We start from the raw sequence: 12,806 nt of genomic DNA, 5'->3' as shown, positions 1-12,806 counted from the left end.
CATGTCTGTTGGACACTCGCTGTGTGGCAGCTATGGGGCTGGGCACACAGGAGTGTACGGTTCACAGCGGAACTTGGGACGGACCGCTGTGAGAATCAGGTACCACAGTCGTGTTAAGAGCTACGGAGAAGCCTCGCTAGAGGGGCGCACGTGACTCAGCTGGGCGGAGCAGGGAGATTGTTCCGGGGAGAGGGGAGCACGGCGTACAGAGGCTAGCAGACAGGAGCATGGCGGGATCAGGATGGCGCAGGGTGTGAAGGGTTGAAACTGTAGAGGGAAGTAACAATTTCTAGGCCACGTTGAAGAGTTTGGATATTGAGAGCACAGGGAAGCCAGAAAGTTGTAGGCAAGGAGGTATCGTGAGCCCATTTGTTACTTTAAGATCACTTTGGCTAGTGTTCATGGGGCAAGGCCAGGGGACCATACGGAGGCTAGCATGGTGGCCCAGGTAGTGGATCCTGATGGCTTAGACGAGAGCGGTGGCAGGAGAGCTGGTGAAACGGGCAGATTTGAGAGACCGCACAGAGAACTGACTGGCCTTGGTGGTTGGCGCTGGAAGTCGCGGAGAAGTATCAAGAACACCCACAGGTTTCTGGCACGACCGAGGGGAATATCGGTGCCGTTTATTAAGATAAGGAGCAGGTTTGGAGGAGACCAGTCCAGTTCGGGTGTCAGAGTTGAGGGGTTTGGAGAGACATCCAGATGAACATACCAAGTAGGTGGCTGGGTGGACCTAGAGGTAGAGAGCTGGGGGCTGCAGGGGCACCAGTGTGCACGCGGGACCCCTGCCCACCTCGGCGGGGAGTGGCTGAGGCGGTCGGAGAGCGTGGCGCGAGCCGAGTGTAGAGGCAGGCAGACTCCTGAGCAGCGGCTATGTTCTTTCCTCTCAGTCCCTTTTTCTATGACTGTTAATGCACTAGGAAGATGGGCTTCCTTAAATACCTCCCCCGAGACAGGAAAAAACAGTTAAAAGTAGAAGGGTTTTTGCCACCTCTCTCTGAGAGTAAATGGAAAAAACAAGTGTTAATGAAGAACTGAAATAGCTCGATGTGTGAACGGTGCCTAATGCCCTGGGTCTTGGCCAGAGTGATTATGACTGAGGCTTTCCGAGAAAATGAGCCGCATTCTCCGTGACACTCTTGTCACACGTAAGTTTTTTATGAACTTGAAGCTGTGTTGCACGCAGTCCGGGATCTCCGACAGCCCCGGGCCGCGAGCACCCGCTGCTCATCAGCTGCGCGCCGGCATCCTTCGCTTGGCCGCCGGGCTTGGCCCCACACGAGAAGGGCTGCTGTGTCCTTCCTGCTCCCCTCGTACTTCAGGAAGAGAAGAGCTGCTGATCTAGGCTCCATCCGGTCTTTCGCTGCTTTTCCCAGGGGGTAGCAGTGGGCACGTGTAAGGTGACCGCTGCGTACGCACGTCCCTTAGCAGTGGCCCTGCCATTATTTCTATTTACAAGTCTGGAGAAAGGATCTCAACTTTTTGTGAGACAGGAGACTGTAAACACGTAGTACAGAGTTGAGACGGACTTTATCGCGATAATCCCAGACAAGCAAATGCAGCTAGGACCTCCCGAAAGGAAAACTGTTGTGGGTTTAGACCTGTGTGTTTTACGTTAGGAAGTACCTGGCTTCCCGCAGCCGGGGTAACCGGCTTGTGCTTGGGCCTTCTCCTCACACACGAGTGATCCTTCTCTCCTTGTCCTAGATTACTCACTGACTAGCGCGGACCTGTCGGCCCTGCAGGGCTTCAACTCCCCGGGCATGCTGTCTCTGGGACAGGTGTCGGCCTGGCAACAGCACCATTTAGGACAAGCCGCCCTCAGCTCTCTGGTGTGAGTAACTAGAAATTGTCCCCGACTCTCTCCTCCCAGCCCTTGCACTTTATTTTTCTATCAGTTACAGTCTTTGGTGCTGTTGAATGCCATGTGACGGTCCTAGGAGGACTTCTTTTTTATGTGGTACAAGTGTTTGGAGAAAATATTTCCTTTACGTGCTTCTGGATAATAGCTTGGGTCCTGCTAAAACTAGGCGTTCCCTGAAGAGATTCGGGAGGCAAGGCTTCTCTTCTCTGGAGGTGAAGAAGCGCAGATAGTGACCAAGGTGTACTGAGGCACCCACATTCTCCCTGCTACTAGGGCTTTCGGATACCCCTGAGCCCCACCGTAAGCTTTTCTCACGCCTGTCCCCTCACCCTGCCCAGAAGGAACGTTCTCTGCGTTGAACTCTTCTCGGTGAGGGACGGTGTGGGCAGCGGGCTGGGATCACCCGCGTGAAACCCCGTAGCTAGCTGCCTTCACGCACAAGATGCCCACCCCCTGCTGTTGCTCCCGTCCTGTCCGTGGAGAAAGCCAAGGTGGTTTTCCTTGCATTTCTTCACCTGTTGGCCCTCGGGGGGGTGTGTTCATCCTAAATGAACGCACCACAAGCCGAAGGGGTCGCTCAGCTCGGGGGAGGAGCCTGTTCACACGCTCCGCTACTCTAAGTTGGCCCGTCTGAGGCGGTGTCCTCCCCTGCACAGCAGGGTCAGGGGACGGCCTTCCAGGTACTGCGCGAGCAGTGAGCGGTGCCTCTCCCAGGGCCGGAGCACAGGGGGAGCCGAAGGCAGGGGCTGTGCCATTCCTCTCCCATTCTGGTCCACGTGCAGCGGCAGACACACAGTTTTGGCTCCTTCATCTGCATAAGGACCAGGGGCTTGGGCAGGGGAACTAGCCACGCCCCCGGCTCTCGGCCATCCCGGTTTTGTTCTCCTCGCACGGAGAGGTCATTAAAACCAGTCTGGGCATTTGGACAGGCTCTGTCGGGTGGCGGCTGCAGTTATCATTCCAGTTACGCAGATGCACTCACCAACCCTCTAACATCTTGTCTTTCCTTCAGTGCTGGAGGGCAGTTATCTCAGGGTTCGAATTTATCCATTAATACCAACCAAAACATCAACATTAAGTCAGAACCAATTTCACCTCCCCGGGATCGAATGACCCCGTCAGGCTTCCAGCAGCAGCAGCAGCCGCCGCCGCAGCCGCCGCCGCCACCACAGCCTCCCCAGCCCCCCCAGCCCCGGCAGGAAATGGGGCGCTCCCCTGTGGACAGTCTGAGCAGCTCCAGCAGCTCCTATGATGGGAGTGACCGGGAGGATCCACGGGGTGACTTCCATTCTCCAATCGTGCTTGGCCGACCCCCCACCACGGAGGACAGAGAAAGCCCTTCCGTCAAGCGAATGAGGATGGACGCATGGGTGACCTAAGGCCCCCGGGCTGGTGTTCGTACTTCGTGATCCCGCAGCGAACTGCCCTACATATCTACATCGGTAAATAAGGACATGAGTTAACTATATTTATATGTACATACATACATATATATCCCTTTATATATATATATATGTATGTGGGCGTGAGTGTGTGTGTGTGTGTGTGGGTGTGTGTTACATACAGAATCGGGCACTTACCTGCCTCGTAGATCTGCAGATGTACGTCCCGTGGCAAACAAAGCGCCCCGTAGGCAGATTCTAGTCTGGCACTTCCTTGGACTACTTGTTTCATAAGATAACCAGTTTTTGCAGAGAAACGTGTACCCATATATAATTCTCCCACACTAGCTTGCAGAAACCTAGAGGGCCCCTACTTGTTTTATTTAACTGTGCAGTGACTGTAGTTACTTAAGAAAAATGCTTTGTAGAACAGAGCAGTAGAAAAGCAGGAACCAAGAAAGCAATACTGTACATAAAATGTCATTTATATTAATTACCCAGCCTGGCATGGGTCTCTGTTGCAGAGGGGTGCATGGGAAGGGCTGTTGATATTTTAAAACAAAACAAAAAAGCCCCACACATAACTGTTTTGCACGTGCAAAAAATGTATTGGGTCAAAGAAGTGATCTTTAGCTAATAAAAAAGAGAGAGAGTAGAAAACACGCATGAGATATTCAGAAAATACTAGCCTAGAAATATAGAGCATTAACAAAATAAATTAATATATTAAGTTATAATTGGACTATGTCAGAAGTTTCTTTTTACATTCATATCTTAAAGAAACTGATTTTAGCTCATGTATATTTTATATGAAAGAAAACACCCTTATGAATTGATGACTATATATAAAATTATATTCACTACTTTTGAACACATTCTGCTATGAATTATTTATATAAGCCAAAGCTGTATGTTGTAACTTTTTTTTTTTTTAAGAGAATAGCTTTATCTTGTTTTAACTTTTTAGTTTTATTTTAAGAGGGGGAAAAAAAACAAAAATATCTTGCAAGCAGAACCTTGGAAAAAAAAAGCCATGAACACTTATTATTCTATATGTAAATTAAAAGTTGAGCCAAACTCTTTTGTGTATATAGCATCTTAAATATATTATCACCTTTGATGTAAGTACCTATGTATTGTATGGTCACCAGATTAAAAAGTATATTTTTGTGGATTGCCGCCAATTTGGGGGGAAAAGGCGAGATCCTTATTAAGTAGAGTATTCACTGTTTAATATTTACTATTTTGTTAAATATACTGTACTTTGGATTTTAATTATTAGCCCAGTCTTTTCAGAGGATTGTATAAAGGGGTTTCTCCCCTCACTGGTGGTGAATGTGTGATGTTACGTTGTAATCTTTGTGCTGTACGGGTTGAGCACCATTATATATTTTATATGTGTACATAAATAGCAAAGTGGCAAAAAAAACTGGTGTTAAGTTCATCTTGCATAAATATAAAATGTGTTGTAACAGATTTAAGGCATTATTTAAAACTTGCCTTTTGTGAGGAAACCAATATAGTAGAAAAAGCTGCCCTAACCTAATATTAGAGACCATGGCAAAATAGTAGACGAGCACAAAGGTTTTATAAGTGGTAAATGATTAGGGAAAAATACTTGTGGGGAAGGGATCTTTTTTCCTGGCCCCTCTAAAATAGAATGATGCAGCTGGTTACAAAATACTACCATTCTGAGCTCTCGGTGCATCGAAATGGCACTTTGGTGTGGGGAGAAATTCTCTCCCGGGCACACCGCTGGCTGGCACGGCGCGCCGTCCTCGTGCGACCCGGGCCGCGCCCCGCTCAGCCTCCGGACGCGGCCTCCCTCTTACCGGAAGACGGCGGGGCCGCGAGGGCAGGTTCGTCCGTTTCCTGGGCTTGTGCCACAAACGAAATTCAAAGTCCTGTATATCTTTCACCGTAGATTTTTAAATACTCCCTTTCCCGAGAAACTCAAAATAAGGGTTTAAAAATTGCTGCTATTTTGTATTTTAAACGTAATGTTGAGCAGCTACCTACAATTTTTTACTTAGGTTTTGCTTTTCCCCCTAAATTGCCTTCCTTCTGACATTTTCCTCATACGCTGTTTGTGACAAATCATCAGCCAGACTTCCTGACTGACACATAGGTATTAGGTATAGGGGAAACCTGTGGTGGTCACAGCTACAAAATGGAATTCGGTTTTAGTAACAGTTCGGGTAGTAAATTTTGAGAGAGAGAGGCCCAAAAATTGGAGGGTGACGTGCTGTCTCCTCTCAGGATGGCCGTTGGGCTCTCGTTCGGAAAGGGTTAGTCTCTCTTTCGAACGTACGTACTTTACTGAACTGCAAACCGGCACGTTTCTTCGTAAGGTCACACCTGACGGAGACACGACAGTCTCCCGACACGGAATTTCCAAGATAATCCTTACCACTTTGTCAGCCACCTATAGCTTTGAAAGCGTTAAGTGATTCTTTCGTTACTATTCATGCACGTTCATGAACTTCTGCTGTACATTGGAATAGGAGTTACCACATTCGCATTTACTGTCTATTTTCTTGTGTGCCTTATGAGATGGCTTTTCTGACTGTATCTCAATAGTCTTTCTTTCTATGCAGGTTTATAATCAGTACAACTACTGTTTTCTAAAATACTATTACACGAGGCTCGGAGTTTGTATTTCAAGGACACTGACCAAGTAACAATGTATTCCGTTTTCAGGAAGCGAATATTTGACTGTTAACCCTTTTCCTGTCTGCCCAGTGTGACCTGGAGCGTGTGGACTTGACAGACACCCTCACCCAGACTCCATGTACAAACACCACATACACATGTACATCTCCTGGTGGAAACCAGCTCAGAGTGGGGAAGACACGAATGGTGTTTCTTTAGAACTGGCTTTTCTTACTGTTTTAGACTCGTGTGTTTTGTATGACACCATCACCAGAAAATTTTATCCTTCAGATGAAGTATTTTATTACTAAAAGACAAAAACAAAAAAAGCGTAGAGGACGCCGCACTGGTTCAAGTATGGTTTCCAACAGCTGCCCTTCCCTCAGTGCGCGAACCGTCCTGCATTGAGTGCGAGTCACCACTGTATGTCTGCAGATGGTCCCGATCAAAACTCCCTCTTTTGAGCCCTAATTATGTCCATTGTGTTAGAGACTAAATCAGGGGTTTGTTCTAAAAGAACAGTATGTTTTACCATTTCCTTTAACCATAAGGACAACTAATAAAGCATTAACCTATTTTCTGTATTAACCATCATGCGCACAAGAAATACATAGTAAATAAGGAACCAGAAAACTCCTGGCATTGGATCGTAAGAAGCTAGATGATTAGAATGTGAAAAAGATTTTACAAATGTAAAACTTTTATTTCTCTGTAGAAACTTTCTTCACTTTGCTGTGCAAGAAGACACTGCTTTGCTATATTTAAAATGGCTTTTTTAAAAAGAGATTTATGTATTTGGTAAATGTTTGTAGTCAACAGTTCACACAAGAAGCTGTACACGGTTTGATCATGTAAAACCGTTTGGCGGCACAAGCTGGACTTTGTTGCCATCCTTGAGATGAACCTTTTAAGAAAAATAAGTTAATCTCAATTTTTCCCTGAATGTGTTGTTTTTTCTTCATTATACAATAAATATTATAGTGAACTTTTTATCAAATGGTTAAGAAAATGCTAGAGGTTGTTGTAAACTATTTGTATCCTGCACTCACTACAGTAAAGACGGACTGGCTTTTCCTGTGTACTCCAGACTCTGTCATGTTTGCCGCCAGTCGTCCCCTGGCCCCGGCCCCGCCCCCGCCCCCTGATGCGTCTCCTGTCCCTTCCCCTCACAAAGGCCTCCTCCTGCTGGAGATCCCCTTTACCTACTTCGAGGCTTGGTCAAGGAAACGGCGGCGGCAGCTCACCAGCCTCGCCCACAGCTGCTCCTGAGGCCTCCCTTCCTGGGCTGCCCGGGTCCCTGCAGGAGGCAGCGGGCGATCCAGGGCCCAGCGCGGCCAGTCTGGCCCGTCACTGCGGCCGGCGTGGATGGGGCCGGCCCTCGCAGGCGCTGCGGGACTGCCCGCAGGACATACCGGCGGGGGGAGGGCGAGTTACTGCTAACCACGCTCGGACGATAGCGACTCGGTCTACCCAAAATGCACACCCAATACTGAGCGAGCGGCAGCGGAGGACAGATTTACTGAATGAGTTAGTTTCAAAAATGACAGGTGTGAAAACTTATCTTAAACTTGGCAGTGGCAAGCGTTCTCTTCCTTGGATTTGCCTCTTAAGCCAGCTCCTAACGGAGCACATTCTTGCTGTCAGTTAGATTAAAAGCTAAGTTTTTGTGCTGGTTTTACTCGCTGGCTCCAGTGAGGCTCCTATTAGCAGGTCTTGAAAGCTGGTTGAGTCCCGTGGCTAAAAATAGTCTGATCACAGCTGCAGCTGCTTAAAATCAACTCATCGAGATTTCCGAGCTCGCTCCCACGGGCGCCCTCCGCTAGCCTGGAGCCTGCTTTTAAGCTGATGCTGCCTGGCACCTGCCTCGAAGAGTTGTTTTCCATTGGAGCCCTCCGCCAGCCCGATGGCCCCAGCCTGCTCTCCTCTGCCCGGCCAGTCGCTCGGCAGGGGTCAGAGCACCACCTAGTCGTGGGACCGAGGAAATCGGTCGTGCTTTCCTATCCTCCACAGAAAGGGGGTTCCGGAGAGGTCCCTGGAACACTAAGGAGAGGGGCTCCTCAGGGGCCGGTGGACTCGCGCCATCACACCGCAGACAACGCTGAGCCCAATGTGGGAGAGGTGAGCCCTGGGCCCCAGCTGTCACAGGGTGTGAGCTGAGGACACGCTCTTCTCAGCCAGCCCCCGGCCAATGACTGCACACAGCTGGGCTACGCCCCTTCCCTCCTGCAAGAAATCATCCGCACTCCCAGCTCCCATCTGCTTCTGCTTCCAGACGACCCAGACTGACACGAGCTCACCCAGCTTTAGAGAATGCTTAGACTTCAGTCACGTCCTGACATCATCTGCCTGCTCACTCCTTACCAAAGCAGCTGAAGGCAGCTGGGGAAGAAAATCAAAATCACAGTTGTACTAATTGGTTTCACTGTATACTACCCATCCCGCCCCACTCCCCCTTTTAAGCTTTTTTTTAAACTTTACTTTGAACTTAGTTCTAACTTACAGAAAAGCTGCAGAAATCATCGTTTCCATATATCCTGCACCCACCTTCCCAACAGTTAACATCGACATAACTGTCATCCCACTGTCAGAACCAGGAAGCTGACGCTCTTCCAGGACTACTAAGCCCGCCTTCTGGTGTAGGCCAGCATCAGCACGGCCGCCTGTAACTAGCTCCTCCGGTGTGCATGCCCCCAGCACAGCCACCGGGGGGCCCTGCCTCCTGTTACTGGCCAGCACCACCATGCCCACTTGCAGCTAGAGTGAGTCCCTCTGGCCGAGGGCCTGCATGCCCTCCACCTCCTTTTCTGCAGCCTGACACCTGTCACCGACCTCCACTGCAATATGCATGCCCAGGGGTAGAGGGTGAAGTCCTAGGGCAGCACACTGACACTCAGGTCCTCTGCCAATGCCAGGGAGCCCCCAGTTGGCCCTAGCCCTTGCTACCCGCCCTGACCGCATCACGACAACTTTATCAGCAAGTGACCTCTGCCACTACCAAGGGGCCTACAGCTGGCCCCTCACAGTCAAGTGTGTGCACACCACTGGCCCCAGCCACCAATGCTGCCTGCTCTGGTCCCTAGCTACTAACTGGTTCTAGAGGCTGAGAAGCCCAGTAGCCCTTACAGGCACTGCAGCCACCTGCAGTAATCCCCAAGAACACTGTTACCAACAGTGTGGACCCCAGTGGCTTGAGCCAAAGAGCCATCATGCCCCAACTGGACCTACTGCTACCGCACACTCCTGCACCTGTTGCCCTGCACCACTAGACCTGGTCACAACGTGACCCGCACACCCCTATCTGCAAGTGAAAGTCTTCTCTAACCAAAATCAATCCATAAAGTCTGGAAGACGTGAGGGAAACATGTCTCTACCAAAGGAAGAGTCCAGTAACGGGACCCAAAGAAACAGATGCAGGTATTGCCCATCACAGGACTCAAAATAATTGTAGTACAAATGCTCAGAGCTACAAGAGAACATATAAGTGATTCAACAGTATGAGGGAAACCATACAAGAACAAAAGGAGCAGCTAAACAAAGAGAAAAGAACCGAATTTGGGAGCTGAAGAGTACAATGAACTGAAGAATTCGACAGCTTCAACAGCGTAGTTGAACAGAAGAGACAGGCAGTGAGCGAGAAGGCAGATCAGCTGAATTTAAACAATTAGAAAAAAATAATGAAAAGGCACAGAGCCTACAGGAGTTACGAGACACAATCAAAAGAAACAATGTATATATTACTGGAGTCCCAGAAGTAGAGAGGGAGAAAGGAATGAAAAGCTTATTTAAGGAAATAATGACTGAGAATTTCTTAGACATGGGAAGAGAAGTAGATATCCAAGCTCATGAAGCTTGGTCACCACAAACCTTCAACCCAAAATGTTCTGCAAGATATATAATAATGAAATGGTCTAAAAATCAAAGACAGAATTTTAAAAGCTGTTAGAGAAAAAAAAATTCTCTCACACAAGGAAACCCCCATAAGGCTCTCAGAGGATTTCTCATCCGATAACTTACAGGCAAAGAGAGAGTGGGATGATATATTCAAAGCGCTGAGAGAAAAACTGCCAACCAAAATACTTTACCCAGCAAAGCTGTCCGTCAGAAATGAACGTGAAATAATAAAATCTTGCCCTAAAAAACAAAACCTGCTAAACTCTTGCCAGTAAACTACATTGCAAGAAATGCTAAATAATAATAAACATACAATAATACACATATAAAAATAAATAATAAAAGCTGCTAAACTTTTGCCGCTAAACCACACAAGAAATGCTGAAAGCGGGGGCGGGGGGGGGTACCTGGGTGGCTTAGTCGATTAAGTGTCTGACTTGATCTCAGCTTGGGCCTTGATCTCAGTGCTGTGAGTTCAAGCCCTATGTTGAGCTCCTTTCCCAAATTAAAATAAATAGTATTTATTTTATAATAGATCATAAAATAGTAATGAGCCCACTTTAAATGAATAGAATTTTTTTAAAAATTAAAAAAATGCTAAAAGGATTTCCTCAAGCTGAAACAAAAGGACACTAATTCGTAGCTTGAAAACGTGGAAATATATGACACACTGGTGTAGAGTCAGACTTAGAATACCTTAACACTGTTAACATGGCAATGTGCTAGGTAAAGATTCACCTAAAGATTAAAAGCCCAAAGTATGAAACCTAGGTATAGCTTTGACAGTTTGTTAATGGATACACCATTAACAATGTAAATAGTGTCATCAAAAATGTAAAATGGGGGAGAAAAGGATAGATTTTTTTTTATATGCAATCAAATTATTATTAGCATAAAATACACTCTGATATCTATAAGATTTGTTATGTAAATCTCATGGGAACTCCAAAACAAAAAACTACAACAGATACACATAAGATGAGAAGGGAATCAAAGTATACAGATACCAAAAATGTCTTATTTACACAGGGAGGCAACAAGAGGAAAAAGAAAATGGAACTATAAACAGCCAGAAGATAATAAAATGGCATTCGTAAGTTCTTACCTGCCAATAATTACTGTAAATGTTAAGGGACCAAATTCTCCAATCAAAAACAGACTTGCTGCCTAGCTTAAAAAAAATAATACCCAACTATATGCTACCAGGGACTCACCTCAGCTCTAAGGACACACATAAATTCAAAGGAATGGCAAAAGCTACCCCATGCAAACAGAAGCCAAAAAAACATGGGTAGCTATACTAATACCAGACAAAACTGACTTTAAGCCAAAAACAGTTAAAAGCGACAAAGATGGTCACTGCATAGTGAGTGATAAGGGGATCAATTCATCAAGATACAAAAATCAACTATATGCACCCAACTTCAGAGCACCTGACTTACATTAAGCAAATTCTAACAGATGTGAAGGAAAAAAGATAATGCAATAATAGGAAATTCAATACCCTACCTCTCAACACTAGATCATCCAGATAGAAAATCGATGAGAAAGCACTGCACTTGAACTATACTTTAGACCAAATGGACCTAACAGACATATAAACAGGCCAACTAACAGCAGCAGAATACACATTATTCTCAAGTGCACACAGAACACTTTCCATGTGAATACATCACATGTAGGTCATTATTTAAAAAAAAAAAAAAAAGTCTTAGCAAATTTAAAAAGATTGAAAAAAACCCAAGTATCTTTTCTGACTATAGTGGTATGGAACCAGAAATTAATAAATAACAGGAGGAAAGCTAGAAATATAACAAATATATGGAGACTAAAAAACATGCTCCTGAATATATAGGCCAAAGAAGAAATCAAAAGAAAAATCAAGAAGTATCTTGAAACAAATGGGAATGGAAGCACAACATATCAAAAGCTATGGGATGCTGCAAAAGTAGTTCTAAGAGTAAAGTTTATAAAAACAAAAAATCTACAACAGATACACATAAGATGAGAAGGGAATCAAAGGGTACCACTACAGGAAGAATTCACAAATACCTACATCAAACCCAAGAAAGCATCAACCACCTCAATTTACAGGTCAAGGCATTAGAGAAAGAACTAAGCCCAAATTTAGTAAAAGAAAATAAAAAATAGATGAAATAGAGACAAGAAAAATAATTAAAAAGATCAATGAAACTAAGAGCTGTTAAAAAAAATGTGAAGAATTTGAAAATCTGAGCAGACAAGTATCACGTAAGGAGATTGAATCAGTAATCAAAACCTCCCAATACACACACACACACTCCCTACCTCCCAACACAGAAAACTATAGGACCAGATACTTTCACTAATTCTACCAAATAATTATTATATATTTTTTTAATTTTTTATAAACATATGATGTATTATTAGCCCCAGGGGTACAGGTCTGTGAATTGCCAGGTTTACACACTTCACAGCACTCACCATAGCACATACCCTCCCCAATGTCCATAACCCCACCACCCTCTCCCTACCCCCTACCCCCCCCCAGCAACCCTTAGTTTGTTTTGTGACATTAAGAGTCTCTTACGGTTTGTCTCCCTCCCGATCCCATCTTGTTTCATTTATTCTTTTCCTACCCCCCAAACCCCTCCATGTTGCATCTCCACTTCCTCATATCAGGGAGATCATATGATAGTTGTCTTTCTCCGATTGACTTATTTCACTAAGCATAATACTCTCTAGTTCCATCCACATCGTCACAAATTCTACCAAATATTTAAAGAAGAGTCAGTGATGGTCTTTCTCAAACTATCCAAAAAATTAAAGAGAAGGAACTCCCAAACTTATTTTACATGGCCAGCATTACCTAATACCAAAGCCAGATAAGGAGCCTATAAGACAAGAAAATTACAAACAAATATACTTGATTAATATAGATGCAAAAATCCTCAGCAAGGGCACCTGGGTGGCTCAGTGTGTTAAAGCCTCTGCCTTTGGCTCAGGACATGGTCCCAGGGTCCTGGGATTGAGCCCCA

General features: G+C 45.8%; 1 protein-coding gene across 11 annotated transcripts in view; it reads left to right on the top strand.

The window, feature by feature from the left end:
* Nucleotides 1-4,760, top strand: part of MEF2A (myocyte enhancer factor 2A) — a 155,760-nt gene extending 151,000 nt beyond the window's left edge. For 10 of the 11 annotated variants that reach the window (XM_032836023.1, XM_032836024.1, XM_032836016.1 and 7 more), the window contains 2 exons: nt 1,708-1,834; nt 2,877-4,760. In XM_032836023.1, coding sequence (XP_032691914.1) covers nt 1,708-1,834; nt 2,877-3,243 — 494 coding nt within the window. In that variant the 3' untranslated portion in view covers nt 3,244-4,760. Of the gene's footprint in view, nt 1-1,707; nt 1,839-2,876 lie in introns of those variants that run through there. The other variant, XM_032836026.1, reaches the window with a different exon arrangement.
* The last annotated feature ends 8,046 nt before the right edge of the window (nt 4,761-12,806 follow it).

This window comes from Lontra canadensis, unplaced genomic scaffold (assembly GCF_010015895.1).
Source record: "Lontra canadensis isolate GAN:19392208 unplaced genomic scaffold, GSC_riverotter_1.0 scaffold89, whole genome shotgun sequence".
Taxonomy (NCBI): Eukaryota; Metazoa; Chordata; class Mammalia; order Carnivora; family Mustelidae; genus Lontra; species Lontra canadensis.
Note: the sequence above shows the minus strand (reverse complement) of the source record. Positions and strands in the feature narration are given on the sequence as shown.